The sequence below is a fragment of the Stegodyphus dumicola genome, chromosome 11 (assembly GCF_044657685.1).
Source record: "Stegodyphus dumicola isolate Sdum_Otavi_A_Nest chromosome 11, ASM4465768v1".
Taxonomy (NCBI): Eukaryota; Metazoa; Arthropoda; class Arachnida; order Araneae; family Eresidae; genus Stegodyphus; species Stegodyphus dumicola.
In genome coordinates this window covers 86812922-86826595 of record NC_140778.1, presented here as the reverse complement: position 1 = coordinate 86826595, position 13674 = coordinate 86812922, and the positions used below count along the sequence as shown (strand labels likewise).

Genomic DNA, 13674 nt, shown 5'->3' with positions numbered 1-13674 from the left:
ACTTCTCTTATATCAGAGGTTTAGCCCAGTTTTTTTTTGATGCTGATATAATTTTCTGACTAACTATGTGTAATTTCTTTATATCTCATATTTGTAAATATTATAAGCAACCTTTATTACGTATACAAAAGGTGAACACAATTATTAAACTAAACAAATTTAATAGGAATATAATACGGCGAGATAAAATACAATCATATAAAGAAAAATATGTCTCGACGGCGAAACGGCGACGGTAAAATGGCGACGGCGAAAAGTCCTAGACCCCCTCGGTACACTTCATATCGAAACAATCTACAATTTTTCTGTTGCTCTTCCAGCATTCCTGGGCTTTCCTAGTCTGAAAGAATTTTGGGTCTTCGAGTACGAGCGCATTAGCTGCGACTGTCTGTATTCGTCTGCGATAAACCGCCACTTCTTTTTGATGAGAAATGTTAGGAACGAAAATAGCATAAGTTACTTTAGTTAAATTAATATATACTTTTGTCTGATGTTATAAATCTTTTGCTGTTGTGTCTCAGGATGCAAGCATTCCATGCTAAATACCTTAATACGAAGCATTTTAACACTGTCACCTTTTTTTCCCCCCAGTATAACATCTATTCAGCATTACCAAACACACTCACTACACACCTCTGAGACTATTTATTGTAAATGAAGACAGCTTCTTCTCCTTTTAACTACACTCGTGAACACAATCGTATTTTAGGATATTTTCTACTTCTTTTCCTTTTCTTTCTATAGGCCCCTTTTTTCCCCTCTATTATTTTTTGGGCCATTTATTTTAAATTTTATTTTGTCCCATCTTTTCTTCCTGGCCTTTCGTGAAACTCGAAAACTGAATTCGTGCAAAATGTACGAAGTTCCTTTTTACTCTCCTCTGAAATAAGAAATTGCCCCCCCCTTTCTATATACCTTTCCTTCGCACCTAAGCTTGATTTTTCGCTCATCGGTGCAGAAAGACTTAGCTGGTGCAAAACAAGTCATCTGTCTACTTTGTCTGTCTGTCTTTTTGATGAGTAGCGATGTATTCAGTCAATATTTACAGAGAGGGAGGAATAGTCTTCAAATAAAAGATTTATAAGGGGTTAACTAATCATAAAGCGAAAACTGGGATCGGTTCATAAAAGTAAAAGAGGACTATTTGAAATGCATGGAGATTATAATTTAGGCAAATTAACAAAATGCGGTTGTCTCTTCCCGTTTCTTACTGATGAACGTAATTAAAAAGCTGAAGATCGGCAAAGTCAAGCTTCTGTTGCCTCTAATTGAAAAATGCATATTCCGTAATCTGGCACAGAAAATAAGACAAAAATATTGATTTATTAGACAATCATATCTATGACATTTGAGCATGATGCAAATGAATAATATATCTACAGTATATATAAAATCTGAATGTACAATATTTATAAAAGAAGAAATATAACTAATAATAGAATCAAAAAGAAGAAAGGTCTGGATGTAAACGCGGAACCATCTCGTTTCTGAGCGACTGGTAGATCCTCGTCTTCACAGTTTATGCTGCTGCTGTGGTTCACGTTCTCTACCAAAACCGGAACTGCGTTTGAGAGTGGCCCTGCGTTTCCAGCATCATCTAACGCTCTAACAAAGAAATAATAGACTCCTCCCTGTGTTTTCCTGGAAAGTGTGGCTGTGTGATAAAGCGCAGTTCCGTATACGGCAAGAGGAGTTGTCTCGATTGTGGCGCTGTAAACTTCAAGACCAGAATGGGAAAATTGATAGCTGACCAAGAAACGGCTAGGGAAGAGTTTCACTTCATAAGCTGCAGCTGAAACAAAACAACAGGTAGATGATTACTTAAAACAACAACAGTAGTTATTAAAAAATAACATAATGTATATAGACAATTAATGGTCAGGGGTAAAAAAAAAAAAAAAAAAAAAAAAAAAAAAAGAAAGAAAAAAGGGGGGCTACATAAATAAATAAATTTAGAACAGACGGTAAGATTCGTCAGTTTCTTCCCAATTCTTTTACCGCTGCAATGTTACAGTATTATGCTACAATGAAATGTTTCAATTGTTTTGTTCAATTCAAATAACTAATTTTATTATAGTTTTAGACAAAATATTATTAACGTACAGTGTACTACTGTGCACATAAAATTAAGAAAGTAACTTTGGAAAAAAAAAATTGAAAGGTTTTAGATTTTAACGGTCTTCCAAAAGCGCCCAACTGCGGAAAAAAGATGACAGTTCTACATTTCCCGCTCTACTGGGCCGATTGACGAAATTCAAATTACATTTTCCATGTCTCGAAAGCGCGACTTAGGAAATATATTGGATTTACATATAGAATTGTTCTAATATAAATATTTTGACATAAAATCGGACTTTTTCTGAAACGACATGCCAATTATTTCCATATACAGTAGACGTTCGTTTTTACGAACCTCTTTTTTACGAACACTCTCGATTTGACGAACTAGCGAATGGTCCCGAATACACTTCCATAGATGTAATGTAATTTTGCGCTGTTATTTACGAACTACAAATCAGGAAAATCTCTTTTTTGCGAACTCAGTTTTCATACTTCTGCGTGTTTCATTGGGACGAAGTGTGAAGGTCAAATAAAATCTCCAACTATTTTGAGGCAGCAAGTGCGAAACATTCGAAGAAGTACAGTAAGGAAGGAGGGGGCGAAGAAGAGGGGGAATTAGGACAAATTTATGGTGTTGTTTGTTGTGGGAGGCTCTCAGAAGCCACTGCGGTGGCCAGTCTCTTCGGGATCTTCACCAGATTATGCCATCTTCACGTATGATCATACCGGCGCCAAATTAGGAACTGCATTTGATCGAAAATCGCTCAGTCAGATATACTAGGGTAGCGCTCACGCGCGGGCACCTGACTGCAACGTACTAACGTACTGTCGCTTGATCCGAAGAGCATCGGCCTGATGTTGTTGGGTGGGGGTGAGACCATTCGTGTTAAAGGGGTTTGGGTTGCTTCTAAAAGAGAGTTGTTGCTTTTTGTAATATCATAGTCATTTGATCTGGACAACTCAATCAGTGAAGTCTTGTTAGTCGAGAGGGAGATTGGGCCAGTTTTTGTTAAGTAAGATTCTTAGAGTTATGTCGCAAATGAAGAAACGAATTTGTTTAGCGGTTGAAATAAAGAAGAAGATTTTAAAAGAAGTTGACGAAAAAATATTAAGCAAGACACAAATTGCTCAGAAATATGGAATTCCTAAAAATAGTTTATCGATGATTTTAAAGGCAAGAGAGAAGATCTCTGGAGCTAAAAACGGAAACGATGAATGTGGACCCTCCTCTCGAAAATATTTTCGAGAATCAAAACACCCAAATTTGGAAAGGGCTTTGCTTGTTTGGTTTCGAAAGATGAGAAGCTTAAACATTCCAATTGATGGAAATGTACTTAAAGAACAAGCACACTTTTTTTGCTTCCAAATTAAACATAAAAAATTTTAAAGCATCGAATGGTTGGTTACAGAAATTTAAATTTCGGAATGGTTTGAGTTTCCGGAAAGTGTGTGGTGAAAGTGCTGCAGTAGACACGTCATCAGCAAATGAATGGAAAGAAGAAAAGTTGAAATTGCTTCTTTCTGAATACGCTGCAGATGACGTTTTTAATGCGGACGAAACGGCTTTGTTTTTTAAGATTTTGCCAGAAAGAACATTAGCTTACAAAGGAGATAAATGTGTTGGAGGTAATAAAGCTAAAGAGAGACTTACAGTTTTGATTGCAGCCAACATGACTGGGTCACAAAAATTGCCTCTGCTCTTTATTGGAAAATATCTGAAACCAAGGTGTTTCAAAAATGTTCAGAAGATCCCTGCTGCATATTATGCTAATAATAAGGCCTGGATGACTGGCAACATCTACGAAAAATGGTTGAGAGATTTAGATAACCGTTTTTCAGCAGAGAAGCGCAAAGTTCTCCTAATCGTGGACAATTGTACTGCACACATGGAAGTCACTGGGCTTCAGGCAATCCGTGTGGAATATCTCCCACCAAATGCAACTGCAGTTTTACAGCCAATGGATCAGGGGATAATCAATAGTTTCAAGCGAAAATATAAGACAGTGCTCTTGCAAAGAGTAATCCTTGGCTTGGAAAGGTAACAACCTTATCAGATTGATATTCTTGGTGCAATGCATTTATCAATCAGTGCATGGAATGATGTTTTAGATGAAACAATTTCTAAAGCCTTTCGACATGCAGGTTGTATTAAAGAAACAGACGTAACTGAAGAAATCCATGACAATAGATCTCACGACGAAGATGAGGTTCTCATGCATGAACTTCGCCGTAGAAATCCACAGTTGCCAGAACTTTCATTCGAGGATTTTTTAAATGTGGATTCTAATGTCATCTGGATGGAGAAAATATCGGATCACGATATTATTAGCAGCATAATCAACGAGAATGAGAGACTTTCAGATCCAGAAGAAGAAGAAGAAGAAGAAAATGAAGCAACACCAAGACCGACTTTGAAACAAGCTGCTGAATACTTGTCAGAACTTAGACGATTTTTTGAGGCCAGTGATAATTGTGAAATCTAACAAATATAGAGAAGATGGAGTCTTGCATTGTACAATCTGTTGTTTTAAAACAGACAAAGATAAGTGATTATTTTGTTGCTCAATGACTTAATAAAGGTACGTTTTACAAATATTTTATATTTCTTGTTCGTTTAATAGAATGGATATCATTTATTAAGTAGTAATACTATTAAAAATAATTCCTAATACATAAATAAAAGCATGGAATAGTATCACTAACCTGTCTCGAAAACATTAAAATGTGAAATACTAACAATTTCCGATGCCTTTCTAAATTACGAACTCTCGATTTAACGAACTGTTTTCGTAGTCCCTACGAGTTCGTAAAAACGAGCGTCTACTGTATTCTAATTCATATATATATATATATATATATAAAAACATGATAATGAAAAACGTAAGATTTCGAAGAACAAAAATCATATGGTTTTTCGGAGAACTGCAATTCAATATAACGTAGAAACTTCTTCAATTTTCACACAAAAAGAATTGCGGCGATGGCGCATGTTTGGAGAAATGTAAGAAAACAGGTAAACTTGGAGAATCGCAAATGTAACCGCAAAATTTGTAATTTAAGAAGTCGAGTATGGTTTACTGAGCGCAATATTAAATTATAAGTTGTTATAATAAATGCCAATAATAGGGTATTTGTAGGATATGGACACTTATTCAGGGAGAACTGATCATGGCTTTGTAAGTGAATTTTCATGTTCATCAGCATTTTTACTGAATTTTACAGCGGCATTTGTGATGACGCATAGTCTGAAGTCTTGGTAAATAGCACTATATTTAATGCATCAAGGCGCATCTGTTTTCTCTCTAAGAAGTATATTCTGAACTATCTGGATCTTCCGAAGGCTCTTTTCTATTGTATATCCTCGTTTACATAAGTGCAGCATACAATAAGTCATAATGCCGCGTAAGTCATAAAATTATTTCGTGTACATGTTACCGGCAAAGTAGGAAACGCCGGCATTTTATAAAATGCCTAGGCGTTGTATACAATGCCGGGCGATTTTAGGCAAATTATGAAATATGAGAATTATTTAATACTTTCCCTAGGCATTGTATATAACACCTAGGCTTCTATAGAATGACAAATGCTCTTTGAGCAAAAGCTATTATTTCAAAGACGTTCATTCCTCAAAAATATAAATGTTATTTTGAAAATTAATGAAAAAGTGTCATTAAGAAACTGTTATTCGAAATATGAAAAAAAAAAAAAAAAAAAAAAAAAAAAAAAAAAAAAAAAAAGATAAAGAAATAATCTTGATACAACATAATACATTTCTGGCCGAGACTGGGAATCCGTAAGATCTACCTGAAAATGAAATTAAATTCAGAAACAATCGTAAGTTTCACACAACAATGCCCTTTTTAATACCTTCTTGTATTTTTTTTTCTGGCAGGGCTCACAAAGGTGGTCAGTTCGATAGCATTACGTGTAACTTTTTGTATTTGGTTGAAAGCTCTTCCAACATTCTATTACGTCGTGGGTGTCCAGTACTCAAATGTATTTTCATGAAGTACGGGAAAGAACTCCGTGACATAATACTGTATAGTACTGACTCTTACTTTAACAGGACAAATGAATGCAATTTTGTTTTCCACGAACATAATATCCTAGCGATTCAGCAGCCAGATGTCTCATGATTCCTTCTTAGTAGTCATTTTGTCCTTTTTACATCATTGATTAACTTCTGGTAAGTAGTTTGGTTCTTCGAAACGAATCGGAAATGTATTTCATATTTTGCCGGTTTGTCATTTGGCATTCTACAGAAGTCCTAGGAAATGTGTGAAACATGAAACGTTTCGTACACTGCCGGCTAGTTTTAGGCATTATATACAATGTCTAGGCATTCTATAGAATGTCGGATTTCAAACTTTGCCGGTAGCGTACAAAACACAAATTAAAGCTGTATTACTGTTAGTTAAAGCAGTTTAGTTAATGATTTGAAGTCCAATCCAGTCCTTCCTAATGCCTTTAAAATTCTACTGTCTTAATTCAATTATTTTTGCCGATAGATGGCGTTACCTCCTCGCACTTGGTACTACCAGAGGGTATAAAAATCCGTTCAGTGGTTGCTTTCCATTATTTGAAGTTCAGATTTTGAGCGTAATGTGCATTTGCCCCTCGCTCCCTATTTTAACTTCGCTAATATTTCTTTATGCTTGATCAGACAGCCTGGCTCAGTAAAAGTAGGCGGCCAGTGCAACTCTGATTAAAAATCTAGTTATAACCACGTGCAGTGCTGATAAGCACCACGTGTTTCTGTGATTCCTATTTTCTTCTTTCTATGTATTTCTTTCTCCTGATGAGGAGGGACCTTTAGCTGCCCTCGAAATCGATTGAGTGTTTCATTATACCTACGCTAAATATAAGGTTGTTTTTTACGATTTTGACTGTATTACTGTGTTCACTGCATTTACCTCTTGCGCAAGCATCCCACTTTAAAATGCAATGTTTTGTTTGGCAAGAGTTCATAAAAAAGTGCAGTTTCGTTGCATTAAAATATCTTTCGGTAGGTAAGTAGAGAGTAGAGTTTTCTACCGAAATTAGTGCAAATGTTTTCGTTTACATCAGAGCTTTTGCCACACACAGTTTGATAAGAAATATTGTGCCTTAACTTAAATCGAGAAAGCCATCCATTACTGCATTTAAAATCTTCAATACCAATTCAACTGCCAATTCATTCAGCCTTCATAATAGTTCCTAGTTCCATTTATGCCGCGAGTAACATGCGTTTCGCATGCTTTGTTCCGGCTGTCATGATTTAGTTGCCACAGGGGCTGCAGGTGAAATGAATATTGGAGCTGTGACCCGGAGGACAACATTGGAGATGGAACCAAACATTCAGCCTTCGTCTGCAATAGGCGTCCATTTATCGGAAAATTTCGAGATCTAACCTCCTTGTACCATAGCAGTAGAGCTTTTCCTAGATCTTCTTGGGACGCATTTTTCATGCGTTTCCTTCCTCTAGCAAATTTAGATTTTTCCCTATGAATCATAAATTCATTTCTTGTTTTCCAAATAAGTTGAAAAGGTATTTTTTTAATTCCATAGTCAACTTTGTTTTACATTCGCCATTCTCTACTTTCTTTAAAATTTCTACCTTTCTCTCCAGAGAGTTTTGTACTTTCCACGTGCAGACATCCTGAGTTTTTACAGGTACCACCACACACTGAGGTAGAAAAACTAGAAAATATTAACTTGTCTGCACTGTAGGCATAATTGACGCAGCTCTCTCGAATCTATAGTAGAGCCTGGTTTTTCTGAAATTCTATGAAAATTGATAACAAGTAAACAAATGATTCTCGCCTTATCCCAATCCCTTCATAAAGGATTCTTAATGAATCCAAGGAACCAGGTTAGGCCAGGGAGTTTTGACCGTTAAGCACTGATAAGAGGTAGACGGTAGGACAATAGCCACTAGCATTTGAAGTAAATACAATATTCTAGGAATGCAAGCATATGCCTCTTTACACAGAAAAGAAATACAGATGATTTTAACTGACAAAATAATAAATACAGCTTGTATTATCTCCATTAAACGAGGGGAAAAATTTTTTTCTTGTCAGATTTTTAGCTTCGAACTAACTGAAGTGATAAGAATTTAATTCGAATTAATTCAAGAGTTCGAATTAATGAAATTCGAATTATTGAGAGGCCACTGAAATTTGTAGTTTAATTCAAGTTTATTTTTCCTTAATAATGACCTTAAGTTGGTAATGTTGAAGCTAAATTCTTGAATGCGTTTTTTTCAAAATGTGGCCTAAAAACAAGCTTGGTATTTAAACAACAGCAAGATCTGTTGTTTCATTTCTCTATTCAATTCGTCTTGAATTAGCGTTGTGTTACCTAATTTGTTTTTAGTTCCGTGCAGTCTTAAAAATTACTGCAGTTGATTTATCGTACCCCACTCAGTAAAACAGTCTTCAAGAGCATGACTTTCTTTTAAAGAATATTCATATTTGCAGCTTGAGTAAACGCAATACAAGTTTTGAAAATAAGATGCTTATTATCATGTACTGGCAAATCACGCAAATTAATGTTGCCCGGACAACGCACTGGGAGAACTGCTAAGTTAATCATTCATTATTCACAGCCCCAGGTAGGTGTGTGAGTTTCGGCAATCATTTTAGCATTCGTCTCCATACACTAATTTTATTGCTATTCTGCATATAAAGCACTGTGAAGTTTCGTCTGTAGATAATTCTAAAGTTTCCGAATTGAATGTGAAATATTTCCCGTGATCATTTAACCATTTATTTTGCTGTTTTCTTGATCTGTATTACTTGTTGTCGCTTTGAATAAAATAAAACGAGTATATAGAATAATAGCAATAACGAAGAAGAGGATTGTGATCTTTTAGAGATCTTCAAAAGAATATTATCTTCTAAAGATTTCTTACTATAGTGATCTTTAAGCGATTTACATCGATGTTTTCTTGATCTGTATTAATTGTTATTTCTTGGAACAAAATAAAATAGTTATAAAGAATGACAGCAATAAAGAAGAAGAATGTGATCTTCTAAAGATCTTAAGAATGTTATCTGCTTTCTTGATCTGTATTAATTGTTACCACTTGAAATAAAATAAAATAGGTATAAAAAATAAAACTGATAAAGAATGTGACCTTTTGAGATCTTCTAAAGAAAGTGATCTTCTAAAAATTCTACAGATCTTCTTAAGAATGTGATCTTTTAGCGATTTATTTCGCTATTTTCTTGATCTGTATTATTTGTTATCGCTTGGAATAAAATAAAATAGCTGTAAAGAATAATAGCAATAAAGAAGCAGAAAAAGAATGTGATCTTCTAAAGTTCCTCTTAAGAATGTGATCCTTTAGCGATTTATTTCTTTGTTTTCTTGATCTGTATTACTTATTATCACTTGAAATAAAGTAGGTATAAAGAATAATAGCAATAAAGAAGAAGATCGTGATTTTCTAGAGATCTCCTAAAGAAAATGATCTTTTAAGGATTCTAAAGATTTTCTTAATAAGGTTACCTTCTAGAAATTCATTTCTTTGTTTCTTGATCTGTATTACTTGTTATCGCTTAGAATAAAATAAAATAGGTATAAAGAATAATACAAATAAAGAAGATCTTCTTAAGAATGTGATCTCTTAACGATTTATTTCACTGTTTTCTTGATCTGTGTCACTTGTTATCACTTGGAACAAAATAAAATAGGTATAAAGAATAACAGCAATAACATAGAAGAAGAATGTGATCGTCTAAGAGATCTTCTAAAGAATGTGATCTTTTAAAGATTCTAAAGATCTTCTTAAGAATGTGATTTCTTAGGGATTTATTTCGCTGTTTTCTTGATCTGTATTAATTGTTATCACTTGGAAAAAAATAAAATAGGTATAAAGAATAACGGCAATAACAAAGAAGAAGAATGTGATCTTCTAAAGTTCTTCTTAAGAATGTGATCTTCTAAAGTTCTTCTTAAGAATGTGATCCTATAGCGATTTATTTCTTTATTTTCTTGATCTGTATTACTTGTTATCACTTGGAATAAAATAAAATAGATATAAAGAATAATAGCAATGAAGAAGATTGTGATTTTCCAGAGATCTTCTAAAGATTTTAAAAATTTTCTTAATAAAGTTTTCTTTTAGAGATTCACTTCTTTGTTTCTTGATCTGTATTACTTGTTATCGCTTGGATTAAAATAAAATAGGTATAAAGAATAATAGTAATAAAGAAGAAGATTTTCTTAAGAATGTGATCTCTTAGCGATTTATTTCACTGTTTTCTTGATCTGTATTACTTGTTATCACTTAAAACAAAATAAAATAGGTGTAAAGAGTAATAGCAATAACAAAGAAGAAGAATGTGATCTTCTAGAGATCTTCTGAAGATTCTAAAGATCTCCTTAAGAATGTGATCCTTTAGCGATTTATTTCGCTGTTACTTGATCTGTATTACTTGTTATCATTTTGAATAAAATAAGATAGGTATAAAGACTAACAACGGTAAAGCATTAAATAGCCCCCCTCCTCTTGCTTATTCAGGCTATGTACACCAGTGGTCTCAAGATCAAACTGCATACAGGTGAGCCATACGGGTGACGGGACGATCTGAAAATAGCTGACGGGACAGAATTGTTTCTTTAAGAAAAAAATTTACCAATAAAATACACTTTAAACAAATTACAAACATAATCAATAATAACGTCGCAAATAAAAAAATTATATTTACTTTTATTAATCGGAAATTTAAATGTTGGTATTTGTAAGATATTTTTGTTGATTACATTTTGTAATTCAATTACATTGATAGCTAAATACTAAATTCTTAGACTGTGTTTTATTTCAAATGAGTCTAGTATATTTAATTATTTTTTAAATAATTTCTAACATGCAAGGCATATAAATTCTAATATGTTTAATTAATCTTTAATTTATACAAAAAATAACCAAATTATGAAAACTTTGTACGTTAGCAGAGAAAATTTTACGAACTTGAGATAATATAATGATAATTTAGGCTTATTCTTTAATTTATTAAATCTTTCTTCCATGCATAAATAATTTTTTTTAAGCCCAAAGAGGCGTTAGCCCATAAGAGCTCTTAGCCTCCAATCGAGATTTTGCATCGAATATAACATATAAAGGCTATATCCCTTTTCAAATTGTTGCCACCAAACATTATCGCCCTGAATAATATTTAAAGTAATTAAATAAGGAAAAATCTGCATGAATGTGCGTATCTTTCTAGCAGTATGAAAAACCAACAGTACCTAGAGTCCACAAATTTTGAATAACGTAGTCCACCACCCGAACAGCACCTAGAAGATCGAATTTTGAAGTTGAATTTGTTTTATTGTCTGTTTCATATTTTGTAAAACTTTAAGGAATTTTTTATTAACAAACTCAACGATTTTAATGCAAGCAATGGGAACACTCAACAGGGGGAAAAATTATCTCCAATGCGCGAGACTGTCTATCGGAAATTTTAAAGACATGCTTTTTTTGAATATTTTTAACCCAAAGGGACATGAGCCCTAATGATCTCGAAAAGTGTACGTGTGTTTAAATGGGGGGAAAAAGAGCCCCATTAGGGGTAATTAAACTCTGAAAGCTTTCCGATTTTTGTTTGTTTGTTTGTTTGTTTATTCAGTAGCGGGCGCTTCCGTATTCAGCGTTGGTCCCTGCTAAGTCCAGAAATGGTGGCAATTTTACTGTGGAGGCACCTAATGACAGGTCAACGTTGCCTCTAATGAAGGGACAGTTACATTTATGCTTTCTCCAAGATTCGAACCGGGGCTTTTCGATACAGTAGAAGGCTCTTTTAACCACCATGCCGTTTGGGAAGCAGCATGCATAAGAATACGTATGTACGTAAATAATTATAAACTTCTTTTATTACTTAACAGTTGCTTGGCATTTGATGGCGTTTCGATTCTGATAAAGTTTGTATGGAGAGAAATTAATAGAAATCATCATCTTCATAACGGATTATAGATGTTCAGCCAGTCGGGTAATTTTCTTATTAATTTTCAACTGTGAAAAAGAGCTGTTCACATAAATGTATTCTCATGCAAAGCGATCATTTTTAGAGCAACAATTCGTAACTGAGCTTATTTATCTTTTGACGAATAAAAGTTAATAAAATCTTTATCGTCAAAATTTTGAATCATGATTACTTTAAATTGATTAGCTTAGTTTACAGATTTTATGGTCCGTTGTTCTTGTTCTTTTTTAATAGAGAAAAAATAACCTTTGCAACAAATACATGATTCAAATGTCCTGGTGGGCTGCATAAAATTGCTTTGTAGGCAGCCAGTTTGAGAGCTCTGGTCTACATGGACGTCTTAACACATAGAACTATGAAGATTTCAATAATATTAGCAAAAATAGAATAATTTTTTTAATAAAATAGGTTAATTGCAATGAAATCAAATAAGATTCAGAAATATTTCTCAAAGTTTAACTGGAAACAGATTACTATTACTTGCGTTATTCGAGTATAAATTAAATTCCAATAAAAATACTTCACACATAAATAAACGCAAATCTTGCACAGGGGAAATATTATTTATCGTTAAAACACTCATCAGAAGCATTGATTTTCGATAGAAAGAAGCAGACCGAAAATGATTATGAAGCAAAAGGATGAAAGAGGACAGGAATAAAGCTAAATGGCTATTTAGAAACAAGAAAGAGAAGTAGAATTAGACCCTAGGGTACCGTAGGTCAAGAAGGCTTCGTACAGTCTATCTATCATAAGAAAAGCTCTCGCCATTTAGTCTGCAGCTGTCTGTTGCCGTAGAAACGAGCCTTGTCCAATTTTCCATAGGGGTATCTTGAAGTTAAGACACAATAACACGCCGAATAAATACTAATTCAGAAGTCAAACAACAAAAATCAGCGTTATACCTACAAAATTTTCACGGGACTAGTTTCAATGGTTTTACCGAACCATCATCTTCAGCTGCAAAACCGCAAATGAACAAGTAGGAAAAAATGATTAGATAAGATAAGAAAGCCTGGACAAGAATAAGCAAGTGGCGCCATCTGTTGGCAAAACCAGAACTAAAACATAATTTCTCTAAAAGCCGAAGGCAAATTTGGATTGGAATTAAGATCGTTAACTAGAACAGAAAGATTTTTATGAATGTGAAATGCCTCTAGAAAATCCAGTTCTCCAATGGAAGATGTTTTTTGAATAATTTTGGCAGCAGAAAAATTGAAAGAGTGATTTTCGGACCAACAATGTTGAGCAACAGAAGACTTCTGTGTTTCCTTTTTTCTAACATATGCCTCATGTTCTTTGACGCGAAATTTTAAGGCTCTCTTATTTTGGCCAATGTAAATTAAACCACACTGGCAAGGAATCCTATAAATACCCCAGGAATTCATATCCGGAATGGGGTCCTTCAGTATAGAAGTTGGAATTTTATTGATGGGAGAATAAACAACCCGAAAGTTAAATTTCTGCAAAATATGTGCAACTTTATAGCTAATTGATGGAAAGAAGGGAATGACAACAGAATTTTTATAATAACCTAAAATAAGAGTGTGGCTTTTAGTGTGTTGGGATGAGAATTTTTTAACTGCTTGATTAATAATGTTGGGTGAAAAGCCCCTGTCAAGCCCTTTCTCACAAACCTGTA

General features: G+C 33.9%; 1 protein-coding gene across 1 annotated transcript in view; it reads right to left on the bottom strand.

The window, feature by feature from the left end:
• Positions 1–1304: 1304 nt before the first annotated feature.
• The window catches only part of LOC118198418 (calcium-activated chloride channel regulator 1-like), a 77068-nt gene continuing 64698 nt past the window's right edge, over positions 1305–13674 (bottom strand). Inside the window, exon 14 of the mRNA XM_035370085.2 lies at positions 1305–1792. Within this exon, the coding sequence (XP_035225976.1) occupies positions 1410–1792 (383 nt within the window). The 3' untranslated portion in view covers positions 1305–1409. The remainder of the gene's footprint in view (positions 1793–13674) is intronic.